This window comes from Solea senegalensis, linkage group LG5 (genome assembly GCF_019176455.1).
Source record: "Solea senegalensis isolate Sse05_10M linkage group LG5, IFAPA_SoseM_1, whole genome shotgun sequence".
In the NCBI taxonomy this organism is placed as follows: Eukaryota; Metazoa; Chordata; class Actinopteri; order Pleuronectiformes; family Soleidae; genus Solea; species Solea senegalensis.
This window is the reverse complement of record NC_058025.1, coordinates 20,175,125-20,201,792: the sequence shown is the minus strand read 5'-3', so window position 1 is coordinate 20,201,792 and position 26,668 is coordinate 20,175,125. Positions and strand designations below refer to the sequence as shown.

At 40.6% G+C, this 26,668-nt stretch overlaps 4 protein-coding genes across 6 annotated transcripts; 2 read left to right on the top strand and 2 right to left on the bottom strand.

The window, feature by feature from the left end:
- Positions 1 to 5,794: 5,794 nt before the first annotated feature.
- On the top strand, positions 5,795 to 9,197 carry endog (endonuclease G). The gene is made up of 6 exons (XM_044026899.1): positions 5,795 to 6,006; positions 6,682 to 6,875; positions 7,291 to 7,432; positions 7,552 to 7,661; positions 8,822 to 8,903; positions 8,991 to 9,197. Exons 1-6 carry the CDS (start codon positions 5,836 to 5,838, stop codon positions 9,186 to 9,188), a joined length of 897 nt encoding a protein of 298 aa, XP_043882834.1. The 5' UTR covers positions 5,795 to 5,835; the 3' UTR covers positions 9,189 to 9,197.
- An 823-nt stretch (positions 9,198 to 10,020) lies between these two features.
- LOC122769965 (transcription termination factor 1-like) lies at positions 10,021 to 19,768 on the bottom strand. Of its 2 annotated transcripts, none has more exons than XM_044026896.1 (11): positions 19,627 to 19,768; positions 15,993 to 16,683; positions 14,866 to 14,990; positions 14,522 to 14,707; positions 14,324 to 14,402; positions 13,659 to 13,783; positions 13,370 to 13,565; positions 13,011 to 13,103; positions 12,644 to 12,709; positions 11,699 to 11,784; positions 10,021 to 10,356 (listed from the first exon to the last, which is right to left on the bottom strand). In XM_044026896.1, the coding sequence occupies exons 2-11, from the start codon at positions 16,637 to 16,639 to the stop codon at positions 10,178 to 10,180; spliced, it is 1,782 nt and encodes a 593-aa protein (XP_043882831.1). In that variant the 5' UTR covers positions 16,640 to 16,683; positions 19,627 to 19,768; the 3' UTR covers positions 10,021 to 10,177. The 2 variants fall into 2 exon arrangements, with proteins under 2 accessions (XP_043882831.1, XP_043882832.1); XM_044026897.1 differs by lacking the exon at positions 19,627 to 19,768 and adding an exon at positions 19,531 to 19,615.
- Positions 19,769 to 20,279: 511 nt separating this feature from the next.
- On the bottom strand, positions 20,280 to 23,852 carry gpsm1a (G protein signaling modulator 1a). Of its 2 annotated transcripts, none has more exons than XM_044026901.1 (4): positions 23,678 to 23,852; positions 22,366 to 22,640; positions 21,996 to 22,193; positions 20,280 to 21,213 (listed from the first exon to the last, which is right to left on the bottom strand). In XM_044026901.1, the coding sequence occupies exons 1-4, from the start codon at positions 23,715 to 23,717 to the stop codon at positions 21,010 to 21,012; spliced, it is 717 nt and encodes a 238-aa protein (XP_043882836.1). In that variant the 5' UTR covers positions 23,718 to 23,852; the 3' UTR covers positions 20,280 to 21,009. The 2 variants fall into 2 exon arrangements, with proteins under 2 accessions (XP_043882836.1, XP_043882835.1); XM_044026900.1 differs by having other exon boundaries at positions 22,366 to 22,777; positions 23,678 to 23,849.
- A 1,665-nt stretch (positions 23,853 to 25,517) lies between these two features.
- Positions 25,518 to 26,229, top strand: LOC122769969 (myosin light chain 4-like). The gene has a single exon (XM_044026902.1). It carries the CDS (start codon positions 25,558 to 25,560, stop codon positions 26,149 to 26,151), a length of 594 nt encoding a protein of 197 aa, XP_043882837.1. The 5' UTR covers positions 25,518 to 25,557; the 3' UTR covers positions 26,152 to 26,229.
- The last annotated feature ends 439 nt before the right edge of the window (positions 26,230 to 26,668 follow it).

Sequence of the window (26,668 nt, the reverse complement as noted above, 5' to 3'; positions counted from 1 at the left end):
GTGTGTTTATTTTTTCTTTCTTTAGTTTGGTGAGTGTGTTTTTGTTTGTTTGCAGCTCTTTTTTAATCATGTGTGTGTCGAGTTGTAATGTTAACTCCTGCGCATGTGCAGAGTGTGTGTTTATGGCGGCACCCATGGTTATTCATGTGAAATGCGATTGCTAAGTAAAGTCTCTGTTGAACACCATCATTGTTAGCAGAGGATGGCCGCCGCTGGGAATTACAAATCCCGCCACCATTTGACGAGAAGACGTCTTACGAAACCTGGAAAAACGAGGTCGAAATTTGGAGACTTGTCACTGACTTGGACATAAAGAAGCAAGCCTTGGCGGTTACCTTGTCGCTAACGGGGAGAGCGAAGGCCAGTGCATTGGAAATTGCTGCAGGCGACTTAAATTCCGACACGGGAATGACTGCACTTCTGACAAAATTGGACTCCGTGTATTTGAAAGAAGAAAAAGACCGGCAATACGAGGCCTACACGGAGTTTGACCGGATCACTAGAGGAAGCGGTGTTTCTATGGTGGATCACATCATTGAATTTGAACATCTGTACAACAAAATACGTAAGTTAAAAATGGATCTACCAGATGCCATGTTAGCTTTCAAGCTGTTAGACACTGCGGGACTTGATGTAAAAGACAAACAGTTGGCGCTTACAGCTTGCCCCAGCGTCTCATTTGTTAACATGAAATCAGCCTTGAAGAGAATTTTTGGCGATAACATTACTCCACCACAAGAGGGCGGAAGTGCAATGCAGATGAGTGGAGATACTAGTGAAGCGACATACTACACAAGATATACAGGCAAACGGGAGAGTAGGTCAAACTGGCAACAATCTCAAACTGTGTTTCCGGGAACAAACCCGTTCGACAAACATGGGAGAAGAACGAGATGTGCAGTATGTCAAAGCAAATATCACTGGGCAAAAGATTGTCCCAATAAAAAGGAACATGTAAATCTAACAAAGGATGAGGGACTAAAACATGACATTGAAGAATGCAACATTACTTTGTTTTCCAACGAATCCTTATCTGAAACAGCAATCTTCATGGTGGAAGCTTTAGGATCAGCCGTGATTGATACAGCCTGCACAAGGACTGTGTGTGGAGAGAAGTGGCTTGATGATCATATAAGTGAACTGCCACAGAGTAAAAGACTAAACATGAACAACGAATACGAGTGCACGACGTTTCAGATTTGGTGATGGTAAAGTTGTTCACTCAACAAGGAAAGTGATTATACCAGCCAAGATAGGACAGACTCAATGCAAAATAGAAACAGAGGTTGTCCCGGCAGATATACCAATGCTTTTAAGCAAGACTTAATTGAAGAGAGCGAGTGCAGTTTTGGACATTGCACATGACAAAGCCACAATGTTTAGACAACCTGTTAAGCTTGAACTGACATCTTCAGGACATTATTGTGTCAACTTGAGAGATAATAGTAACCCAGATGTAAGCGAGACACAAAATGATGAGAATGAAATTCTTGCTGTGACAGAAAATATGACAACAAAGGAAAAAAAGACAGTCCTGTTAAAACTACATAGGCAATTTGGACATGCCTCAGTTGACAGGCTAAAAAAACTACTGGTGTGCTCAGGTCATAATGACGATGAAAGCAACATAATTCTTACAGACATTGTGAAAAACTGTGAGAAACATGTATTAGGTACAGCAAACCAGCAGGCAGTATTATCACCACGAAGAAACCCAAGGAGATAATAAAGCACTTCATTCACTGCTGGATAAGTATTCATGGTCCTCCACGCAAATTATTCAGTGACAATGGAGGTGAATTTAACAACGAAGAAATGAGAGACATGGCTGAAAAATTTAACATTGAAGTTAAAACCACTGCAGCATACAGCCCATGGAGCAATGGCCTTCTGGAAAGGCATAATCAAACCCTTACTGACATTTTGATGAGGGTGAAGAGTGACAACCAATGTGACTGGAAGACGGCTTTAGACTGGGCATTGATGGCGAAGAACACTATGCACAATGTACATGGTTATAGCCCACACCAGCTAGTATTTGGGCAGAACCCAAATCTGCCATCGATCCTCAATGATAAGCCTCCAGCTCTTGAAAGCAGTGTGAGTACCTGGATAGCTAAGCACATTACAACGTTACATGCTACAAGGACAGCATTTACAGAAGCTGAATGCTCTGAGAGGATCCGCTGCGGCCTATTGATGACAGATATGAAACGGGGAACAAAGTCTACTATAAAAGAGTTGATTGTAATGAATGGAAATATCCAGGTGTGGTCATCGGCCAAGATGGTGTGGTGATCTTTGTCAGACATGGGGGAACCTACATTCGAGTACATCAATCTAGGCTGAGAAAAGTGGATGGCCCACTGGAAAAGCTGGAAGAAACTGAAAAGGACAATCAAAGAATAGAAAATAAAAAACTTACACCAGCAGCTGGACACAGTGAGTATAACTATGACACTGAAAATGAGGAAGTGACACCTACAAATGATGAACCTCTTGATGCTGAGCCTAGCAGTGAACCTCCTCATGCATCAGTACAGCCTGGAGGAAGTAATCTGGATCAATCTGACATGTCACAGACGACAAACTCAACCATGACTTGTGAAGGCCTGAGGCTGAAAACTGGGCAGATGGTTAAGTACAAAGACAATGGAAGTGGCCAAGCCCATACTGGAAAAATCCTCAGCAGGGCAGGAAAGGCAACTGGTAAATACAAAAACTGCTACAATTTGCAGTACAGTGAACCAGAGGACATTGCTGGTACAACAAGGTCAGTTGATCTAGGACAAATGGAAAACCTTCAGGTTTTTCCATTGGAGCACGCCAAGTTATGCACGGAATACACGGATGACATACTAATAGTGAATGATGAGGCCTTCATACCTGCCAAACACAGTGAACTCAGTACCTGGAGACGAAATGATGTATTTGAAGAGGTGAAAGATGAAGGTCAGAAATGCATCTCAACAAGGTGGGTCTGCACACTTAAGGACACACCTCTAGGCATCGTACCAAAAGCTAGACTAGTTGCGAGGGGCTTTGAAGAGATAAACACTCAAGACCTTCCTAAGGACTCGTCTACATGTGCTTCAGAGTCTCTCAAAATAATCATGGCTGTTATATGTCAAAATAAGTGGCAGCTTAACTCCATGGACATCAAAGCAGCCTTTTTGCATGGTAAAAAGTTGACCTGGAATGTGTATATCCGCCAACCTCAAGAAGCACAGTGCGAAGGTACTGTATGGAAGTTGAAAAAAGTGTGTTTACGGCCTAAGCGATGCTTCTTTGTACTGGTACAATAGAGTGAAAGACACTATGCAGCAGTTGGGAGCCACTGTTTCAAAGCTTGATCCAGCAGTATTCTACTGGCTGGATGATTCCTGCAAGGTGATGGGGGTCCTTGGCTCTCATGTTGATGACTTTATCTGGGGTGGTTCAGACACGTTCTCCACAAATATCATCCCCCAATTGAAAGCGGCTTTTCAAGTTGGACGTGAAGAACACAACAGCTTCAGCTACATTGGAATGTAGGTTCATTCCCTGAAGGATGAAATACAAGTACAACAAGGTACGTACATAAAAAGTCTTCAACCCCACCTTGTGGACCCGAGCAGAGCAACACAGTGTGAGGCTCCTTTAACAGATATCGAGAGTGACATGCTAAAATCAAAGATTGGACAAATATTGTGGGTAGCAAGACAGAGCAGACCTGACACAATGTGTGACATATCCATGTTGGCATCAAACATAAAGCATGCCACTGTTCAGACCCTGCACTGTGCAAACAAACTAATCCGCAAATTGAAATCAGAAGAGGTGACCTTGAGGTTTCAGTACTTGGGGGAAAACAGTTCACTCAAACTAGCATTCAGTGATTCCTCAATGGGAAACCTCACAGACGGAGGCACGCAGGGTGGACATTTAATTATTCTTATGGGAGAGGATGGAAAATTCTCACCTATATGCTGGCAGTCAAAACGAATCAGGAGAGTTGTACGGAGTACATTAGCAGGAGAGACTTTTGCACTTGCAGATGAGATTGACAGTGCAGTTTTTCTTGCTACACGCTACTCAGAGCTTACGACTGGTGATTGCACACACTGTAATTTGCCCATTGTGTGTGTAACGGACAATCATTCTCTTCTGGATGCTGTCAAGTCTACAAAATCTGTGACGGAGAAGAGACTCCGCCTCGAAATCAGCAGTATTAAGGAGCTCATGCACACTGGAACCATACAGCAGCTCATGTGGTCACCCCCGGACTTGGTCTGGAGGCCTGTGGCTCGCGCCATACTGGAGTGGTGCGGTGGACCGGGTCTGGCAGACTCTGTTTTTAATGGATTTACGTGGACTTAACCTGGATAATTTCCCCACCTTTTATAGAGGACTCTTCAAAGTGTGGGGACTCTTCTGTAAGGAAAGAGGGCGCTGCGACTCTCTTTTCTGGCTCCTAAAAGAACCAGTGACTCACGGGACACGGCTCCACTGCGTCGCAAGACCGCCCCTACTCCGGAAACTGCGCGATGAAAAACTGGAAACAGCAGCTGACTGACTCTGAACTGACTCTTTTAAGGAACTATTGTGACGGCTCAGCTCAGCCTGATCCCACTGACTCTTTCCCCAACATGAACATCACTCGTGTTTTTGAAAGTGACTCTGGATTTTATTTGAAAGTGAATGATTTTATTGATTATGGTTTGTGGAACATGACGGGGAGGACAATGTACTACTTGGTTTTAAAAGCATTACCGCAGAGCAAGCTCAGGGACAGAGTGGACACTCCTTGGAGGACCCACCTGTCCCTCACAACAGCTCAGAAGCCTGAGTGGAAGGCTCTGTATAAGCCACCGCTAACTAAGAAAGCTGAAGACCTACAGTGGAGGCTTCTCCATGGTGTGGTGGCTGTAAATGCTTTTATCTCTGTTGTAAATCCAAATATCACTGATTCATGTCCTTCCTGTTCACACTGAGAGAAACTGTCTTTCACTGTTTTTTACAGTGTGTTAGATTAAGTCCTCTGTTTCACTTTCTGTCACAGGTTTTTTCTTTGATTAATGAAACGTTTTCTCACTCTGTCTTTATTCTTGGTTACAAATATGACAGGAAAAAGAAAGATCACTGTCAGTTATTTAATTTTTTAATCGTCCAATCAAAGATGGCCGTCTACATAACCAGGAGAAATAGAGTGGAGAACAGTGTGGACGTGGATGCCAAACTGATGTTTGTGCGAATGCTGAAGACCAGACTGAAAACTGATTTTACTTTTTTATCGATTGACAAATAATTTGGTGGATTTTCTGCAAGTGTGGGGGGAGAAGGGAGTTTTATGTGCTGTGAAAGATGATGATTTAGTTTTCGGTCAAATCCTGACTTGATTATTTTTATGTTTGTGAATTTTCTTCCTAAATGTAATGGATAACATGCTCTGAGCAAATAAAGGAGACTTAAAAATCAAAAATCAATCTCTCTCTCTCTCTTCATTTAATTTATTTTTGGGCATCAAAAAAAATATAACTTGTTTTATAAAATTAAACAACAATTACAGCACACCAATAATGGAAGAAAAATGTATCTCACCAATATAATATAACTAACAGCTAAAGTTTATATTTGAAGATATATACAACCATGTATATTGTATTTATTTATTTATTTAGTCAATTTAAAGTGTCCTGTTAACAGTGAGAATGGGGATTGGGTACCTTGCTCAGTGGAACCCCAGCCCTTGACCTAGCGGGGATTCGAACTGGCAACCCCCCATGTATAATTTTGTCGAACGACAGCTTATGACGTCATCAGAGCGCGTCCCCTGTACTTGAAACCGGGGAAAGCATGAGGCGGTGGTGTCGGACTGGTGCGACCTTGGCTATTGGAGCGGGACTCGGAGCCGCGGTCAGCCGCCTCCTGAGCCCCAGAGGCGGCGAGGAGGAGCCGGACAGATCCGGTCTTCTAAGCAGAATCCCGGTGGTCCCAGTACCGAGCGTTCAAGCCTCCGAGCTGACGGTGTGTGTGTGCATGTCCAATTGTCAAACAAATCTATCTTTGTGAAGACAATTTGTCCTTGTGAGGACACTTTGGCTGGTCCACACAACTTTAACGGGCTTTTTGAGGATTAAGGTTTTAAGTTTAGGTCAAGGGTTAGGCATTTAGTTGTGATGGTTATGTTAGGGGTTAGGGACACATTATGTCTCATATTAACTATGCTCCTCTGATGTGAGGAGCTCAGGACAGACAGGTGTAATGGTAAATGTATTTATATAGCGCTCTTTTTTTAGTCTTGATGAGGCGGGTTAAGTGTCTTGTCCAAGGACACATCGGCATGCAGACTAGCGGAATCGAACCCACAACCTTCAAGTTGAAAGACCGAGCTACTGTCACCCCTGAAGTTGTGATCACAAAATGAGTTGTTACTGTCTGCAGCAAAATAAACTTTAAATAAGAAACATCAACAGCAATTTAAAGAAGACATTGAAATGGGGCAGACTAGTTGAGCCACTGTGACACAATCTACGTTCAAATGCAGCCTTTAGCAACAACCCCTGACTGGGGAAACAGCTCATAGACTCATCATTCACACTAAATATTGATTTAATAATGTTTGTCTTCAAAGATACTAAATTGCTCTCTGATTGGTTACTGTAGTGACCTGACTCACCTGTGCTCTGTCTGGAAACCCAGGTAAGTCCAGGTGGGTCGGGAGCGGTGATGAAATATGGCTTTCCCTCATTGGCCAACGTCAAGACGAGAGAGTCCTACGTCATCTCATATGACCCCCGCACACGCACTGCATCTTGGGTAATAGAGAAGCTAAACCCTGCCTCCCTGAGCGGACCATCAGACAGGAATTGCTGCGAGTTCAAAGAGGATGACAGGTGAGACAGGTACAAAGGAGGACTGATGAAATGAGTGAACAGGATGGCTGAGATTAGATTAACGCTTTAAAACTTCGAGAGATAGTGGTTTGTTTGATTTCATTTTGGATGGATGAGGACTTGACATAAGGTCAGTACTGACTGTACTATGTGTGCCCTCTTTACCCAGAACCTGTATTATACAGATAGTTTGAAGTGACACAAACTTAGGAGCTACAATCACTTATTTCCACTATGGGCTTTGGTATGTGAGAGTGAGTGGTTAAATTTATCGTCGATTTGTTAAGGTGAGCCTTTTGTTTAGTGGCTAAAATATGACTATGTTTGTTGACATCTGTAGTGTTAACATTGTCCATTTAACTATAGTTACTACAGTATTTTGTTTATTGATCTAACTAAACTGTGTATTTTCCAGTGTGCATGTGTTCCACAGGTCAACCAATCAGGACTACAAGGGGAGTGGCTTTGACAGAGGTCATCTGGCTGCTGCAGCCAATCACAAGTGGAGTCAGAAAGCCATGGAGGACACTTTCTACCTGAGCAACATTGCTCCACAGGTAAGCAAACACATTGGTACACATTGGTACACATTGGTACACACTACACCCACATAAACACTACAGGTGTACTCACCATACACACACTTGTATTGCTGTTCTTTGTGTTTTGTGTTAAGAGACCTCACTTGAACCAGGTCACCTGGAATAACCTGGAGAAGTTGTGCCGCTCTTTGACCAAGCGTTACCTAAACGTCTACGTCTGCACCGGACCCCTTTACCTGCCCAGGTAGTCTCTGTTTAATTTCTGTGGTAGTGTCTTAAGTGCTCAGGGGTGTAGGAGCTGCAGATCAACCTCAACCTAGATAGAAATGCAGTAAGCAGCTATAGGCCAATATCAAACTTACCATTCTTTGGTAAGATACTTAAGAAAATTGTTGCAGTGCTAATAAACGCCTTTCTTAAAGAAAACAACATCCTAGAAAAATTCATCAGGCTTTAGAAAACATCATAGCACTGAAACAGCTACTGATAAAATGGTCAGCGATCAGACTGTGATGAAAATATGGTCTCTCTGTGACTGTGTCTTGCACTGGTTTAAAACTTACGTTAAAGGGACAAAGTTCTTCGTCAGACTGGGAGACCATGTATCTGAGGAACACAACAACTGCTATAGAGTTCCACAAGGGAGTTGCGTTGGTCATTTACTGTTCTCACAATACATGCTGCCACTTGGTGACATCATCAGACAGTTCAATGTATGTTTCCATAGTTACGCAGACGATACAAACAACTGTACATTTCTGCTGAACTAAATGATGCTGCAGCAATAAATTCCATCACTACCTGTCTCATGGCAGTGAACAAATGGATGAGCGATAACTTATGAAAGCTAAGTGAAGACAAAATAGAAATCCTGTTAGTTGGCCCCAAAACAAAAAGAACGATGCTGTCCACTAACTTGGGGACATTAACTCCCAGGGTTAAATCTGAGGTTACAAGTCTCGGCATTGTATTGGATCCAGATCTGGTTTCATTGCTGCTGGTCTATTGGAGGTTCCTCACAACAGTCGCAAGAATATTGGGGATGCCACCTTTGTTACTTACGCCCCTAACCTTTGGAACACACTGCCCTTAGATTTCGGGGGGAAGCCAGCTCACTAGATATTTTTAAAAGACTTAAAACATTTTTTTACTCTAGCCTTCAACTAGGTTTTTTATTTGCAGTTTTAGTTTATTTTAAAGTTAAAACAGGGTTTTAACCTCTTCACTCAAGCCTTTTCGCATTGTATTCCACCCTATGTTTTATTTCAAAGTTAAAATAGGGTTTTCACTTTAGACTTTTCATTCCACTGTTTTATTGTTGTATTTGCTTTTTAAATTTGATTTTCCTTTTATTGTGAGGCACTTCAATTGTATTATTATTATTACCCTCTGCATGTTTTTCAGGCAAGAGGCTGATGGGAAACTCTATGTTCGTTATCAGGTCATTGGACAAAACCACGTTTCTGTCCCGACACACTTCTTCAAAGTGAGTATTCCCCACCAAATGACCAAAATGACACTGTTTCACTAGTCATTAGTTTTTCAGCACGTCACCTGTCCTGTGTCTCTTCAGGTGTTGATCCTAGAGCAGATGGACGGCAGAGGGGTGGAGCTCCGGTCTTACGTTTTACCAAATGAAACAATAGATGAGAAGGTTCCTCTGGAGCGTTTTCTTGTTCCAATAGAAACCATTGAGAGAGCATCGGGGCTTCTGTTTGTCCCAAATATCATGAAGAGAACCAGCAGCCTGCAGGCCATCACCAATAAATGAACGACAATACCCAGAATACATCATTGATCAACTGAACTGTAGTGCCCAGCTTATGTCCATGGGAACAATTCAGCTGCACATTCAAGACTGTCCATTTGAAAGGCATCAAAAAGAAAAATAGCCAACATGCCTCAAGTTACATCAGCGCTGATTGTGGATCCACTGCAGCTCTCATAACAAAGCTAAGACACGCAACTTTCTGGTAACTTATGAACGCCACCAACAATGTGTCCTGAGGAGGGAACTGATACTTAAGTCCACCAAGGAGGTTATGTTTTCGTCGGCATGGGTTTATCTGTCCTGGTGGGACTAACTAAAAATGTGTAAACTGTCTTATATAAGTCACATCTCAACAGATCATATGATTTTTGTCATGCTTATGTAAAATGAGAATAGCTTAAAGCAGACACAGTTCTATACAGAGCCACAAAGTCTTCCTAATCCAGTGGATCAAAATGTTAACATTTCGGGAGCCAGTATGTAAAATGCAGGTGACAAAGTGTTTAAGTCTTGGTGGAGGTCTGCGCTCCCTCGTAAGCACGAGACATCAAGCATGCTCCACTATCAAGTGTATCACACATGTAAAGGAACCAGTAGTCCTTTATGGCGTCATTAAAACATCAGTAGGTAAACAGCCAATCATGCTAATGTCAACTATACATATAATTAAATTAGAAACCTTTCACATTCCAAAATCTGATCTTTTTATAATTTAACATTTTATCATCTAAAACAAATTCCTTGAGATGGTTCTGTTGACCCATTGTAAGAAATAAATGATGAATAGAGATAAATAATAAAATGAGGCAACAAAAATGCTCCGACAAGATGCTTAGGGAAAAAGTCATTTCATTCTTAAAAAACGTCGACAGATAAAACATTTGGGTTCATTAGTCTGAATTAAGTCTAATGAAGTGAGTGGGGCCAGTCATTTAAGTCTTTAAGGAGCTGCTGCCTTGACTTCCTTCTGTGTCTTGATTGGCTAATGGTCACCTGCTGTTGTCCACTTCCACATAATCCTCATCCTCAGAGGTGAAGATGTCAGACAGCTGGTACTTTCTCTCCTCCTGATCATCCTGCTTCCGCTCTTCCAATTCAGATTTCTTCAGTTCCCTCAGTTTCTTCTTCAGGAGAGGAACCACTTCCTTACACAGGAAGTCAATGATTTCTGAAGAAGAAGCATAGAGGAAATCAGGGATGGAACAGCAGCAGGACAGAAAGACATGGACTGGAAAGGTGGAGGAAATTAGATATTGAAGAATAGTCGTCTAAACTCAGCTTAAAAAGGTAACTGACACAGGACTGCAATTCTGACAGATACAAGAGGGTAGAGGTAACAGTAATATTGCAGTACTGTCATGCACAGTACAACAGTGTTTGTACTGCAGTGCAGACAGATGGATAGATGCACATCCTGTTCCTCCAAAATAAGAGACAAAACAGTTATAGTAACTGGTGGTCGTATACTTTGACCTTGATTAACACAGCACAGTCAAATTATCCTCACCGAGCTCCTGCCATTCATAGAAAATAGAACAGAATTTAGTTATACAACTGTGACATTTTTAACCAATATATGCATATTTTCTTAGTTTTTTCATGAGTCTTACGGAACACGATGCATTCTCTAACCTTCCCGTCTTTGAAAAGCTTTCATTGTAATATCAACATGTGCGATATACGTACATATCACAAACGACCGCTTGAACTGCACTTAATGTTTCCCCCGCATTCTGTCATATGTGCCATGTGCCCCCTCAGCGTTAATCACAATCATTAATATCAATGGTCTCAGTGTTTTTTGCACTCTTCATTTGGAGCAACACTTGCTTAATCTCAGGTCAGTGTGTGTTTTTAGCGTGTTTCTTTCCTTTCCTCTTCTATATCTCATGTGGGAGCACAGACACACATGCAGAGTGGAGTGAAAGTTAACCCCGGTAAATGAGTTAAATGCTTCTCAAAATTTAAAACCAAGCTGAAATATCAGCGCAAATGAACACATTAAACTATTAATAATGTATCTGAGTGGTTATGAATAGATACTGTTCAGCTAAAAAAGAAATAAAGAGACAAAGGACTCCTTGAATAAAACCACTGGCTATGATACTTTTTATCATCTTTTATTTTTGACTGCTTTTTGTTATATTTATATCTTCATCTTGCTGTTTACTGAACAGCAATAACTATAACCATGTACACAAATAACTATTGTTTTTTTCCTTACCATGTCAAGCATCACTGAGTACTTTGAAAGGCCCAATAGTCTTTAAAGCATTATCGTTCATCATTATAAGCACTTAACAGTGAATCACCAACACTCTTCCCACTGAAAACAAACACTTTTATTTGCATCTTCATTGCAATATTCAGCAATGCATGACTCCCTAATATCGTGCAGCCCTGATGTGCAGGCAGAACAGCTGATCATATATGGAGGAGAAATGGCTTGTTTTGAAAATACTGAGTACTACAGTTCTGGTAACAGTAGGATAAAGTATTGCAGAACTGACCTCCATATGATAAACGGGTCCAGTTGGGAACTCTGGAAACTTTCAGCCGGTGAAAAGCCTTTTGTAAACACACGGGAGTCGCGTTCCTGTAATGGACATATGCACAATACTACAGTCAGTACCACAGCATAGTATTGAATAGATACTACATAGGTAATGCCCCATCACAAAATACTGTGTAAAACCATCTTGTTCACAAATAACTATTTTGGGGTTTTTCCCTACTGTGTCAAGCATCACTGAGTACTTTGAAAGGCCTAATAATCTAGTAAGTATTATTATCATTATAAGCACTTGTACAGTGAATCAGCAACACAGTTCCTACTGTAAGACAATAACATGTATGTGACGGTTTTCTGCAAGTACTCCAACCTCCTCCCACAATGAATAAGTATGAGAGTCAGTCAGTCATCATCTAACCGCTTTATCCTCCACCAGAGGGTCGCGGGGGGTGCTGTGCCAATCTCAGCTACATCGGGCGATAGGCGGGGTACACCCTGGACAGTTCGCCAGTCCATCGCAGGGCCACACAGATAGAGACAAACAACCATTCACTCTCACACTCACTCCTATGGTCAATTTAGAGTGTCCAATTTACCTAATCCCCACATTGCATGTTTTTGGACTGTGGGAGGAAGCCGGAGAACCCGGAGAGAACCCACGCACACACGGGGAGAACAAACTCCATGCAGAAAGGCCCTTGTTCCAACCGGGGCTCGAACCCGGGTCTTCTCGCTGCAAGGCGAGAGTGCTAACCACTAAACCACCGTGTGGCCCAGTATGAGAGTCATTTATGGAAAATACTACTACAACTAGAACACGGTGGTACTACTACTGCTATATAACAGTACAAAGTCATTTGGGCCTTTGAACACCTCTGGGATTCAGAGAAGACTGAATGTGAATTAACGTCATCTCAGATGTCACCGTGACCATTGACCTCACCCAACAAGCTTGGCAACCTCATCCCAGTTGATCTCTGCTGCATCATCCACATGCATGTTGTACAATCTGAAACACACAAATGTTATACTGTTGAACCAATTCATTTGTACTTTGGTTCAACATGGTCCTGGTAGAAGTGCAGTCTGGTTCAGGTGAAGTTAAGGCTCACAATAATACAAACATCATTTTTAAGTGATAAACCAACCAAAATGCACCATTACTAAGGTAGTCATCAGCTCATTGGAAAACATCATTTTGTAAAACTCACACATTTTGGCCAAACAAACGCTGCTTGCAATCAGTAATAAAACTATCAGCGTAATAAGGTTGAGGTGGAGCCTGTTAAACTGGTGGTCCGTGATCTTACGTTTTGATGAGGTTGAGTTTTGCCCGAATTCCATCAGGCTTTCTGTTGAAGACGCTGCCACCTGAAGACAGCTTTGATTTCAAGATTGAAAACCTGAGACACAGACAGAGAGCACATTACATACATTTAAGCATTTAGCAGTCGCTTTGGATAAAAGTAAGCTACATAGAAGAAGAACTCCACATATTTAATTTCATTATTTTCAATCAGTTTTCAATATAACTGATAGCTATGAGTGTGTGCAATGCAGATAATAATCGGACCCCGTTATCTGCATCCACATACATATCTGGAGGTCTCTTGTGTTCCACTGAAATGCACACTTGATGAACAGCATCAGAGCCAGAAGGTGTACTGACCACTTGAGGCGACACTGGCACCAGGATCTGGTTCCAACCCGCTGACTGATCTCCTTCCAGGGCAGATTGTTACATAGCTGTTCTCTGGTCAGACCAGCCCCTGCAGGACCCTGCTGGACCAAATCCTCCAGGCGAGCCTTCACAGCCAATTTCAACTTGGATACTTCATCTGAACGCCACGGCCCATTCTCTGCAGCTACACACCAAAAATAAATAAATAAATATACATACATACAGTTTAGAACTCATGTCTCCATCTACTAACCATGTGATCCTTCTAAACACTTACCTATGGTGGCAAAGCGTTTCTCTAAGGCATAAACACTGCGGTCCATCTTTTTAGAGATTGCTGTCCAATTGTTACCATGGAAGTTCTGTAACTTGATCAGAGAATGAATCTCCTCCTCTGAGAACCTGAAAGAAGACACCCATATCACAAAGGGTTTCCAAAGGTACAATGTACAGATAAAGAGTGTTCTACCAAGTGGTAAACCAGAATAACAGATCTGTATCATCCAAGTTTTATGTGCCATTTCCATTGAGGTACCAAGCACAGTGGTTCCATTTCTACAAGGTGAAGCTAGACACACTGCAGTCCGCTGATTTGTTGACAGAAGGTGGACTGCAGGGTTTTTCCTTGCAGCCTTCTCTCAAACAAATCTTAGTTTGAGAGCCGCACTGTGGCAAGATTAACTGCACTGTACCACTTAGTGGACAGGACACAATACATGTAAATATGTAATTACTGGGGGTTTAATTATGTTAATTTGCTATCCTGGTCCAAATACACACAGGTGACATTAACCATGTTTACACATCATTTAAACATTTTCATTAAGTTGACATAAGTATGTACAAGCCACCCATGTACAAAATGTAAGTATTTTAAGATATAATAACATGACAAATTTCTTGCATGAGGCCCATGATGATGATGATGATGTGCCCTCTGACCTTCCATTGTAGTTTGTGTCATCAAAGAGCTTCACAGCTCGGGTGTAAACTTGATGACATGTGCGAGGGACCCCCTCAGCTAAGAGACAGAGATGGACAGTCAGGTGTGGAGAGAGATGCATTTAAAAATAAAGTCATTTTCAATGACAGCTGCTGACGGTCTGATGGAGGCTGCAGCAGAAGGATGATGTTGCATACCGATCTTCTCCATGAAGTGATGCTGTGCTTTTAGCTTCCTGATGTCTTTCTCCTGCTCCTTAAACCTCTGAGGAAACAAAAGCTGAGTGGCTGAGCTGATGCCCGTCAGAGCCAGGAAGTCTGACACGTTCTGTCTGATTTGCTCTATCTCCTCCTGAGTGTACCGTCCATGATGTAGTGCAATACCTGGAGGAACACGTGATATTTTCCTTACTTTCATACTACGTGAATTTCCTCAATAAAAACACTTAACAGATTGAACTATTTGCAGTAGTAAATCAGCCTTATATGATGTATTTGCACATTTCATATTTTGATGTCTGAACTGTTCACATTATTCCTACCTCGCTGTTTGAAGTTCTTGAAGCGGTGCAGGTCATATCGCAGCAGTCTGTAGATCTCATGTGCCGACTTTTCCTTTACATTTGGAATAAACTCTTGCAGCTCCTCTACCAAGGCCCAATCCGCCCTGAAAACAAACAATAACAACACACGTTAAAACAGTAGGACTACCTTAGCAGTACAACCAATAACGTTAAGTACAACAATATGTTCAGGAACAAGGCAATTTCCAATTACAATTTTATCACACATCGACATAAGTTAATCATGGTTAATTTCCATTATGAGGATAACTATGAATTGGGAAAATTTTAATATTTCACCAGTGACTTGAAAATGTCATTCCAGTACCTCAAGATTTATAATGATCTTATTTAGGATACTTATTTTCATTTTTATACGTTCAATAAAAATGTATACATCATATATGTGAGGAAAAAAAAGTAAGGTGAAGTGAGTGTTTTAAAGCCATGATACAAGTTTGAAGTTTTTCTACTATTATCACAGAATATGTGAATGGCAATAATTTCAGTCAAGATAATGAAATAAAAGAACATGTCAGTGACGTGTGGTGAGGTTCATGACTGGGAGGCACTCGTCAGATGTACAAATATATGAACCTAAAACAGAAGTATATTTTTCAATTTTGACCTTAATTGAAACATTAAGTTGTTTTAAAAGCTTTTAATTGTGTTTTAATCAATTCCACAATGTTAAACAATACGATAGCAAGAAAAACAAATATATTTATTAATATAAGGTCAAATTAGATTTTTTAATATTTAAATGTGTTTTTTTTTGGCTGATCTTTTTTTTTTTAAATTATAATTGAAAATCGTGTATGGTCTCCTTCTCCAAGAATATCTCCTAGTTTTCTGTATGTATTTCAACATTTCTATAGTCAAAATCACTGAATTTACACATTTCCTGTTCAAATAGAACGGTGAGATTTTGACCATATAAATATTAAAATCATATAGAAAACTGATTTATAGACGAGTACAGTGGACAAATTGATTTACTTTTATCATTGTTAGTATTTAGTATAGTGTGTATTTGTAATTATTAAACATATTTAACTATGTTTTGTGACTGCACAGCGCTCTATTTTGCTCTACACACAACTCACTGATCTTCTAAAGCTGCTGGTCCTCCCCTCCTCTTCTCAGCAGCTCTTCCTTTCATTGTGCTCTTCTTCCCCATCTTCTCTTCCATTTGTTCGCTCTTCCTCTCTCCTTCATTTACCTTTTTCTTCTTTTCCACAATATCGCTTTCATGAGACACCACTTCTGACTTTATTTCCTTTTCCTCCTCCATTCTGGTGTTCTGCTCCACAGAAAGCAATGAGTCAAATTCTCTGTTGCTCCGATTTGTCACAGTGACGGTGCTGGCCTCACTCACGTTATTCTTGTGTTTCTTCTTTTTCTTTCTCTTTTCTGTTTCCCTGGTTAATACAGTGCCTTGCACCTCCTCGGCCACTTCCTCCTGTACTGCCTCCTCCACCACCACCTCATCCTCCTCTTCTCCTCCTTGTTCCTCATGCACCTTCTTTTTCTTATGCCGTTTCTTTGTCTCTTCATAGGCAGTTGGAGGAAGAGGAAGACTGACCTCCTGCTTATCCTCTTGTCTCCTTTTCTTCTCCTTCTTCTTCTTCTTCTTGAGCCTCTCAGGTGTGTTAACGTCAACAGGAACAGGAAATTCCTCCACACTCTCTGATTTTCTTCTTTTTCTCTTCTGAGGGGAGGAAGAGAGAGAGTCTGTTGGAGGATTCATCATGGTGGAGAGTTGCACTGCTGATGTTGCAAGTCAGTTCATTCAAGCTGAAACAGAAGAAACACTTTATTCAAACAACTGAGATGAGTGAATCTGGTGGGAGCCCTCCAGTGCCTGTGCTACTGCCCAGTTGGAGGTGGAGCAACTTCAATGTCAGTAAGTCCATCAGTGGACACTGCTCTCCTGTGGCTGAGCGATATACTCAAACACAATATTACGATACATTATTTTCACGATATGTCAGATTACTTTTTTAATGTGATGGTTGAAGACAATATACATTTTGGAAAACATGGACACTTTTAAACAGAAACTTTTCATAACTCTGGAGCAAACGGTGTTACAAATGGTGATTTGTACTGAGTATAACTATTTGTTAATATACATTGCAATCAATTTTAAAAATAGTGTGTGGTGGAAAAATCTAAATCAAACCAATATTTGGAGGGACCACCCTATGACTTCAAAACAGTGTCAGCTCTTCTAGGTACACCTGGGCACATTTTTTGAAAGAACTCAGAAGGTAGAAGGTTCAAAACAACATAGAACTAACCACAGATCTTCTGTGGATGTATGCTGGTTTAAATCATTGTCTCTCCATGTAATCCCAGATAAACTTGATGTTGAGATCAGGGCTCTTTGTGGGTCATATCATCTCTTTGAGTACTACGTTCTTCTTCGCATCATTATAGTGAGATAAGATAGTTCTTTGTGGCATTGGCTGCTTGAGGTTGTCGCCCTACAGCAGAATAAATCAAGGGCTACTCGGTTGACTATTGGTATTGTATTGTATCTGCTTGTATTTCTAAGCAAGGACACGATTAATCCTGACAAAATCCGCAACTCCATTTGCAGAAATGCAGCCCCAACATTACAAGTAACCTCTGCCATGCTTTAATGTTGCCTGCATACAGTCATTATTGTACTGCTCGCCAAATTGCCTGCTGCTACAGCCAAATATTTAAATTTTTGACTCCTTGCAGCAGTGCACTAAGTGTGTTAGCTTGTGTTGCATTTGAAAGCATTGAAAGTGAAAGCATTCTTACTTTACAACATTTCATCACACTTCACCAAAACCTTTCCACAGATAGTGAATTGAAATATGCTGTGATATATGGTTATTGAATTATTGCCCAGCCCTAAGCTCTGGTCATACTGGATCTGTTTAATATCTTTACTTGATAATAGGATTGGGTGTTGATTGAATAGTGAGGTTTCCTGTCAAAAACTGGTCAGGGTATCAGTTTCACAACCATCACACAAGAAATCTGCTATGACATGCATATATTTTAGGATCCTTTTACAATATTAAATATAATCCATCTCCATTTCCTATATTGGTTATAGAAAGTGTAATACATTAGACATAGTGTATTACGTAAACAAAGAGCCTGTCCAACATGTCTGTCTGTGGGTTTTGGGGTAATATATTTCTCAACTGTTCACCTAGAGATGACATATAATGTAATTTAAGGATCTAATGTTGTCACATGACCACTTCTCTATAGAAGAGAAAAGAACAAAGATTGCAAAATGCTGCGTATGAAGCTCATCAGTCACAAGTTGATGTCCAAATGAGTAATTCTATTAGGGATGCACGATATTATTGGCTATTTTGACTACAACAGTAGTCATTAGGAGGTAACCTGCCCAAGCGGCCTTTCAGCTATAAGCCGCTCGAACCAGACGTGTCCAAGGGACTTCACCAAGGGACGCCAGGGGAAGAAGCTGCGCTGGATGAAATGCCGGTGCCTGAAGGAAGGAAGGAAGGAAGGAAGGAAGGAAGGAAGGAAGGAAGGACTCCTTGTGTGGCTCAAGGACATACAGCACCAGACAGATGCACAGGGAGGCGAGAAATACACTATCCTATCTTACATTTGGCATAAAGTGTGTTTCGATCACTGAGCTGGCTAGTCCATAATGGCCAGTGCTTTTTACAAAATGTATGGTTCTGTCCAGATCATAAGAACAATCATGAAAATGCAAATATTGAAAACACCAACACACTGATGAGCAGTCAAAGTTAGCTTCCACCTTCACACTATTTGATTATGGTGCAAATTCTCACCTGTTCTGCAGAGCAGTACCTGACATACCTATGACTTGTACTTAGCACAATCAAGACATGACTCTGTCCAGACCATTAGCACAATCATGAAAATGCAAATATAGAAAACCCAGACACAGCCATGAACACACAAAAGGTAGCATCCCCCCTTCTCCTCTTCTGTCCTGGTATCCCACAGGCTTAAATAGGCTGCTACCTTCTTGATTTATATACTGGCGCCCTCTACAACCCTTATTTTAGGTTTAAGAAAATTGATATCTACATCTGCTACAGTATGAGTAGGCAAAATATGTTAATGTCAACACTTAAGAGACTAAATAACGTCTGCAGTTGGGTCCAGGGGTAAACATATATCGGCCCAAGCACTACATATATATTGGCATATCAGATATTGGCCAAAAAAAGTCAAATATCCCTAAATTCTATCACATGTCAACAGTGAGAAAAATAAACCAATCAATATACATTAAATAGTCATCGTCTTCTGTATTTAATACTAGTTTTAAAAATGTTATTTTTTCACCTCCTGTGTCCTAAGGTATCTTTCTGTTATCAATCACAACATTGCAGTAAACCACAGTGAAATGTGTACTGCATCCCAACCCTTTAGTATGTAGGTTCAGTATATTTTGATTAAGTTTTAATCAAAATATATGAATTATTTACAGTCACTATTCAAAAATCTTGTTGTTAGAATACAGTGTAAGGATACCTTTTATGACTATTTGAAGTTAAATTGAGAACTTACTGGTCACTTGTGCGGGTAATAAAAGTAAATTATCAAGTACTCAGAACACGTAAGAATACTACACGCACACATACATACTTGGATTTCTCCCGTGTGTTACTGAGCTGGGGTCTCAGGATTCAGCACCTGACCCTGTAAACCAGACTAACTGTTAAACTCTCAATTTTGACTTACCGTATTTTTACTTCCCTGTTGTACGCTTGCTAATAAATCCACGCGGCCAAAATGGCAAAATGGCGGGTGCTTGTTTATTTCTGGTTTAGAAACGGCGCATGCGCCGAGGGCCTCAAAAAGTTCGTCTGAAGAAGCAGATGTCTCACTCTGACTTTTTTTTAATAGGCCTACCGTTTACACAGAGCCGAGAAATTAGATGTGCTGTTTACTGGGGTAACCGAGTAGAGTAGAGCCCAGTAGTGCTAGAACTAGTATATTCTCTGTACTGAGGTGTCTGGACTCTGAGATAAAATCTGGTCTATATAATTTGCTTCTTTATTTTTGGGTTACTGTGTACTCTAAACTATACTACAACATATTTTTCAGCCTCCACCTTGACAGGACACAGGTAAAAACAGGCATAATGGTGACATCATGAAGTAACAGTTACTTCATGAGCCTCTTTACCAGGCTCATTGACAGTAAGCAACAACACCTGTGTTTACCTGCTGTTCATGACAAAAACTTGACTCTTCCTACTCACATTTCAACAACATTTTTCTAAAGTAGCAGTCTTGAACACAGGACCTATGCCTACTGTAAACAGATTATTGTAATATACTTGCAAGTTCTTCCTCAGTGATGATTAAAATAAAAATATTTCTACAGCTTAGTGACATATTCAAATTCTTTTATTTATTTGACTGGTTGTTGTTAGTTTTAATGTTTCTTTAATTGAACACTGATCTTGACCAGTTTCTTTGTTCTGAACATAAATTGACTTTTTAATTTATGTTATCATTTTATTTGTTTACACTAAACACTAAAACATAAAACTGATCCTGGCAGTGTTTGTTAGATTCATATTTAAATCAGATCAAGATGAAAATATTTGACAGATTCAAGTTTTACTAATGCTGTAGTTACGGTTAAGATAAAACAAAAATAATGTTCAGTACTGGACAGAAGCATATTTTCCCCAGAGAAATTCATCACACAGAACCTTCCAGGGTTGCTTCTAGGTTTTTCTGTTACGATGACTGTTTGGTTGGACAGAGCAGTCAGCACAGATCTTTTTAAATTAAGAGGAGATCAAGACCCAGACCTGTGTTTCACATCACCTACATGGGCCCAGCCTGAGGCCCACAGAGAAAGTGTAATGCACAGTAATAGCTCATTTGACCACTCTTAGATCAGATTGTTGATCTTAAATCTCAGGTTCTGTGTTCACATCAGCATTGTCTGGATTCTGGGTCCTTGGTACAGTCTGGATAAAGGTTTTAATCTGAATCCTGCAGGTGGACTCGTAAATACCCAGACTCTGTTCAACTGTTGGACACAAAGACACTGTACTCCGTGAAATCCTGTCCCTATACATTGAGACTCTGATCTTCGTCACTGATGTCAGTGATGGACAGGGGCGATGCCAGAGTGAGTGTCATCATCATCCTCAGTGTGTGACATCAGTAGTGAGGCTCTTTGCTCATCCATCCTCCTAGACTGGACTCTCTGGATCAGACCGAAGAAATCCTCTTGACCCTCAAGAACTGATCCAACCACATCATCCAGGTCTGGGAGGGAGCAACGCTGGTCTTCCATTCGGTCAGACTGTGTAGGGAGACAAGAGGGATGCCTGTCAGCTCCATAAGACTCTGTCTGTGTTTCTCAGTGTAGCAGTGTTTAGATCTCATGTCCCCAGTGACATTCACATGCTGTGCTCAGAAAACTCAGTCATTCAGCAATATGTAACTGTGCACCAGTGCTGGGTAGGTTACTTTAAAAATGTAATATATTAGATATTAAAAGTAAAATGTTATGTTGCACTATTTCTTTGTAAAGTATACAGAACACATACTGGAGCATGGGCAGCAGCTGAGGTTTGGTTCACTACGAATCAACCAGGCTTTCTTTCACTGACCTGGCTCAACAAAACTTGCTGGAAGACAATGAGGATGGTGTGAATCCATGCGTTATGTAATTTATTTCATTTTATCACTAAATTATGTGCTTATAAATGTGATGACTGAAGACCCTTTATACAATAAAACGATATTCCGTTATAATCGCTCATAAAGGATATTGGGAAATTTACTGAAGAGGTACTTTGGTCGTTTAAAAGAAAAAAAACCACTTGGTTAGATGTAAAGAGAAAGAGAAAATAAATATAATACATTATAAATATAGCAAACAGGTTAGGCGATGTCCTAAAAGTAACACTATTACAAAAAATAGTTTTCTAACAATATATTAATTATGCCTACAACATGTAAATTGTTTCTGTTCATGAAGACTAAACCTGTGCATAATAATAACATCAACCCCCAAATAGTTGCATACTGCAGCTTTAATGAAGGAAGTATGAAAAACATTTTCATGTGACATGTTTCTACCTGGTAGTGAATGAGCATGTTGTAGAAGTCTAAAGTGGGTGCATGAGGCTGGTCATGGTTGCAGGTCTCACACAGACCAGCTGCTCCTGGATCAGGCAGTAGACTGACGCTGGCTCTCTGGTCATTCAGTCTCTGACCCTGTGATTCAAGGATCAGGTCCAACAATGCTTCTGGCTCATCCTGCTGACTGCTCCTATGCTACAACAGGAACCAGTCAGGGTTATTTGACAGTAATAGAATATGTGGAAGGGGAACTCTTTGATTCAGAGTCAAAACTACAAGAATCTGCTGAAGGAGTGAAGTAATCTACGACTGCTAAAGCTAAAGCTTCACAGTGTGTCAAACTTTGTAGAAATCAAAACAGAGTTACCTTGCTTCTTGTAGCTGTAGTTCTGGTTCTCACACTTAGAGCTGAGCCAAGACTCTGACCTCGAGGTCTGGGGAAACTGGACCTGCCTTCAGAACCAGAACTTTGTATAGAACTCACAAGACCTCCAAGGTTCCTAATGGATGAGGTGGAGTCTGAGGTCCTGCCATTGGGGGCAGAGAGAACCTGGAGAACGGGACTAATGTTTCTAGAACTTTGGTGTTCTAACCCTTGGTCTGGACTGCCATTTTGGTGAGGAGGTGGAGAGGTTTTGGATGCTGCTTGTCCAAATCGTCCATTCCGATGTAAAGGAAAAGACATGAAGGGAGAAGGCACACCAGAGAACTTTTTGTCAGTCATGATGAAGCTGTTGGTGTAGGTGGGGTCAAAGTGGTGATCTCATCAAGGAAAGGAGCTAAAGTAAGGGAATAAGACAGCGAGAGATTAGATTAGGAAATTGGACATAAACCTATCTAGAGATGAAAACATGTTTTCTTTCAAGATTTCAGAGTTGTTAATAATACCATATTTACTGGTCATATTAGGGCTCAGAGGTAGCTCATGCTTGAGTCACTTCACTTTCTGCCCTCTTGTTTCTTCCTAATGGTTGGAGGCTGTGTTTCAATCCGAGGGCTGGATCCTCACGAGTGTGCAGCCAACAGAGGAGATGGTGCTGTCGCTGTCTCATCCTGGTTGGATGTTCGTACAACGAACTAAGTCGGAATTAATTTAGTAGAATAGGTAAAGGCCCGCTTTCTCAGATATCTCAGATTTTCTCAGATTTCTTAATTACATTTGTGTGCAACAGCTGCCTGATCTGGTCTCTATAACTCACGGTTAAAGTACACTAGACCTGGTCTTGATTTAGTTAGTCCAGGTTTTGTTTTAATCCAACCCTGAAGTAGAGCAGTGTTAGCCTGATTTTGATTCACTTAATCCATATTAAAGTTGACCACATCAGCATTGGATTGCACTCATAACAATGTCACTGGGTTTCTTCATGTATTTCGCTTCACACTGTGGCTGTCCAAGGACATTACACACAAACCATGAAAATGCAACCAAACACACACACAACCCTTAACATCAGAGATGAAAAGTTCAATTGATGGGACAAAACCAAAACTTAAAGTTTTGTCTTTGACTCAGAACTAAAGCTAATACCATGTCTACAAACCAACAACACAGAAAAGCTGACTAGACAAAGTTTAAATCTAAGTTTAAACAATCTAAGTTCAATACTTCAGTTTTTCAAAAAAGAATTAATGACTTCACTGCAAAATCATGTTCTTTTGACATTTTCCCATAAACTTACTTGTTTCTTCGTCTCTTTCAGGTCGTCGCTCCCTTCTCATTCACTGAAGTCTTTCTATCGTCATCGTCACACACAGGAACACACACACACATACACACACACATACTGACACATTGAAAGAGAAAGAGGGCAAACTCCCCCTCTGGGCTTACATCACAGTTACTATAGTAACCAAAGAGAGGCTCCAAATCCTGCCTCCCTCTGTCCAAACACACACACACACACACATTCCTGCACTGTTGCGAGGTAGTCATTTGTTGAACCTAGAGAAAGCTGTTCTTCTGTTGTGGGCCTCAAAAATACACTAAAACACACACTGATAGACATGCATACAGATTATCTGTGTTCAGAGGAGCGGACTTAAAAAAGCACTCCCTCACCTGTAAATGACTTGAAATGTAGAAGAAAGGAAGGAGTCAGTGCCAGCTGCAGATGATTTAGTTACTGGATAAATTAATTCCTTATCATTACTACCTTGTGTTTTTTTTGTGTGTTTTTTCCGTCCGTACCACTTGTTATTTGTTGTTAGCGTGTTCATCCATTTACATGTATGATGCTACTGACTTTTGGTTGGACCTGACTTACAAAACAGATATTTACTCACAGCGTGACATGACTGAAATAAATGTAAAAGTATTGTATGTAGTTACAGTAGTTCACAGTTAAGGTTTTGCATGTATTTCACCATGGAGTTCACTACTTTGCCACCAGGTGTCACTATGATGTCACAGCAACTTGTGCAGAAACAACAGAACCGTTGACGTTGCCACTATGATTGTCATGTCTACCTGATGCAGCTGGTGTTTGTGTGTTTGTGTGTGTGTGTATTTTCCTGTAGTTTTGTATAATTATATAAACCATACAGAGTGAGGACATTTTGGGAAAGTGAAGACATTTTGGCTGCTCCTCACTTCTTTAAAGGGCTTTTTTGGGGTTAACACCTGGTTTTAGGGTCAGAATTAGAATTGTGTTTAGTTTAGGGTTGGGGTAAAGTTTAGGGTTAAGCATTTAGTTGTGATGGTTAAGGTTAGGGTAAGCAGCTAGGGAATGCATAATGCCCACGAGGGTCCTCACTAAGAATGCTGGGCAAACGTGTGTGTCTATACAGACTGAAAATAGAACAATGGCTAATCCTTATCACAGCAGGGAATGTTAATGACGCTGATGGTTTCCATATAGGACCAACACCTCGTCAGACAAAGATACTGAAAGACTTAGGAGATTTGAGAAGTAGTTGATTGGTGAGCTGAGTCTGAAAAATTGATCAGTGTGGATATCATCCGAGGATTTGGTATTTATTTTAACTCATGATCTGAGCTTCACTGACAAAATAAGAGTTAAACATAGTCAGAATGTCTGTCTCCAATTTTCATTGGTTGCACAACGCTCAATCACTTGTATTTGTAATATTTATTTGTTGTAATAAAATGTAATCCTTACTTTGTGGATTCCATGAAGAGTGTAATTTGGTAGTGGATAGTAGGGTTCCAAATAAATGGAACAAATAATGTGTGATAAGTTCAAATGGAGCTTTTATAATATGATCATGTATTAATTGAGTGAGATTAACTTTAAAAACAGTATGGACAAATGAAACAAATTTATTATATATATATATCAATAAAAAATGTCTGCTGCTTCTTATTTTTGTCATGTTACTGTAAACTAATGTATCCCTATTGAGTTCACCTTTGAGACCAGTTGAAACTGGTTCACTTGGTCCTGGAACTTTCTTATCGTCAAGTGTTTCTATTCCAGTTCTCTTCCATCTTTGGTTGTCTGCTCTTTCTCTCCTCTCTCTCTCTATCTCTCTCCCTCTCCCTGTCTCTTATAAAGTGGACAACCTCTCCACCTCTGTCTGTCCCCCACACTGCAGCAGAATGGCTCCAAAGAAAGTGGAACCAAAAAAGACAGAGGTGAAGAAGGTGGAGGCGAAGAAAGAGGAGCCTCCTCCACCTCCCAAACCAGCAGAGCCAGAGCCCAAACCTCCAGAGGTTGACCTGAAGAGCATCGTGGTGGAGTTCACTCCAGACCAGATAGAGGAGTTCAGAGACGCCTTCACACTGTTTGATGAGACACCAACAGGTGAGATGAAGATCACCTATGCCCAGTGTGGAGACGTGATGCGAGCACTGGGTCACAACCCAACCAACGATGACGTGATGAAGCTGCTGGGCAGACCAAAGGCTGAGGATATGTATGTCAAGCTGCTAGATTTCGACAGCTTCCTACCCATGCTGCAGCACGTGGCGCGCTCCAAAGAGCAGGGCAACTTCGAAGACTTTGTGGAGGGTCTGAGAGTCTTCGACAAGGAAGGAAATGGCACAGTAATGGGGGCCGAGCTCCGTCACGTCCTCGCCACGCTTGGAGAGAAGATGACGGAGAAAGAGGTGGACCAGTTGATGGTGGGACAGGAGGACGCCAACGGACACATCAACTACACAGAGTTTGTTAAACATATTCTGGCTGGATAGAAAAGAACTGTGATGACTTTTTATCTGAGGCTTTTTCTCCTCAGTGTCATAGAAATAAATCTGACTGCCCATCACAAATCATGCTTGTCTAGTTGTTTTATTAATTGTACGTAATTTACACACTTTTTTGGCTAGTTATTTTAATTTTTATTGTAATAAAGGAAAAGGTTCCTAAGACCTCACTGTTGTGAATTAGTTTTAAATGAGTCTGTTTGTTGACAGGTTTACTCTCAAATGTCCCTAATCACACTGGTTTGATCAACAAATCTATGAAATAGAAATACCAAAAAAGCCAAAATAGACAAACTATGTTTATTTGTCTCACTGTGTCATAATTCACATTTATTTATTTGTAATACATTATATATTTTACTATCTTTCTCCTCTTATTTTTTGTCTCCTTTTTACCATTGACACATCTGACAAATGAGAAAATTAAAAGATAAACCTATTTTAAAAGAAAATAATTAATTTCACCACCACTATTGTTCTAAATAATTGCTACTGAAAAACAGAG

Excerpts from the sequence above, each read along its gene's own strand:
- endog (XM_044026899.1), top strand. The coding sequence starts at position 5,836 with ATGAGGCGGTGGTGTCGGACTGGTGCGACCTTGGCTATTGGAGCGGGA. Across the intron at positions 7,433-7,551 it reads TGAGCAACATTGCTCCACAG|AGACCTCACTTGAACCAGGT; the intron begins GTAAGCAAACAC and ends TTTTGTGTTAAG. Across the intron at positions 8,904-8,990 it reads TCCCGACACACTTCTTCAAA|GTGTTGATCCTAGAGCAGAT; the intron begins GTGAGTATTCCC and ends GTGTCTCTTCAG.
- LOC122769969 (XM_044026902.1), top strand. The coding sequence starts at position 25,558 with ATGGCTCCAAAGAAAGTGGAACCAAAAAAGACAGAGGTGAAGAAGGTG.
- LOC122769965 (XM_044026896.1), bottom strand. The coding sequence starts at position 16,639 with ATGATGAATCCTCCAACAGACTCTCTCTCTTCCTCCCCTCAGAAGAGA. Across the intron at positions 14,708-14,865 it reads CAAGAACTTCAAACAGCGAG|GTATTGCACTACATCATGGA; the intron begins GTAGGAATAATG and ends GTGTTCCTCCAG. Across the intron at positions 13,784-14,323 it reads GACACAAACTACAATGGAAG|GTTCTCAGAGGAGGAGATTC; the intron begins GTCAGAGGGCAC and ends GTCTTCTTTCAG.
- gpsm1a (XM_044026900.1), bottom strand. The coding sequence starts at position 22,722 with ATGACTGACAAAAAGTTCTCTGGTGTGCCTTCTCCCTTCATGTCTTTT. Across the intron at positions 22,194-22,365 it reads CTACAGCTACAAGAAGCAAG|CATAGGAGCAGTCAGCAGGA; the intron begins GTAACTCTGTTT and ends TTCCTGTTGTAG. Across the intron at positions 21,214-21,995 it reads ACATGCTCATTCACTACCAG|TCTGACCGAATGGAAGACCA; the intron begins GTAGAAACATGT and ends CTCCCTACACAG.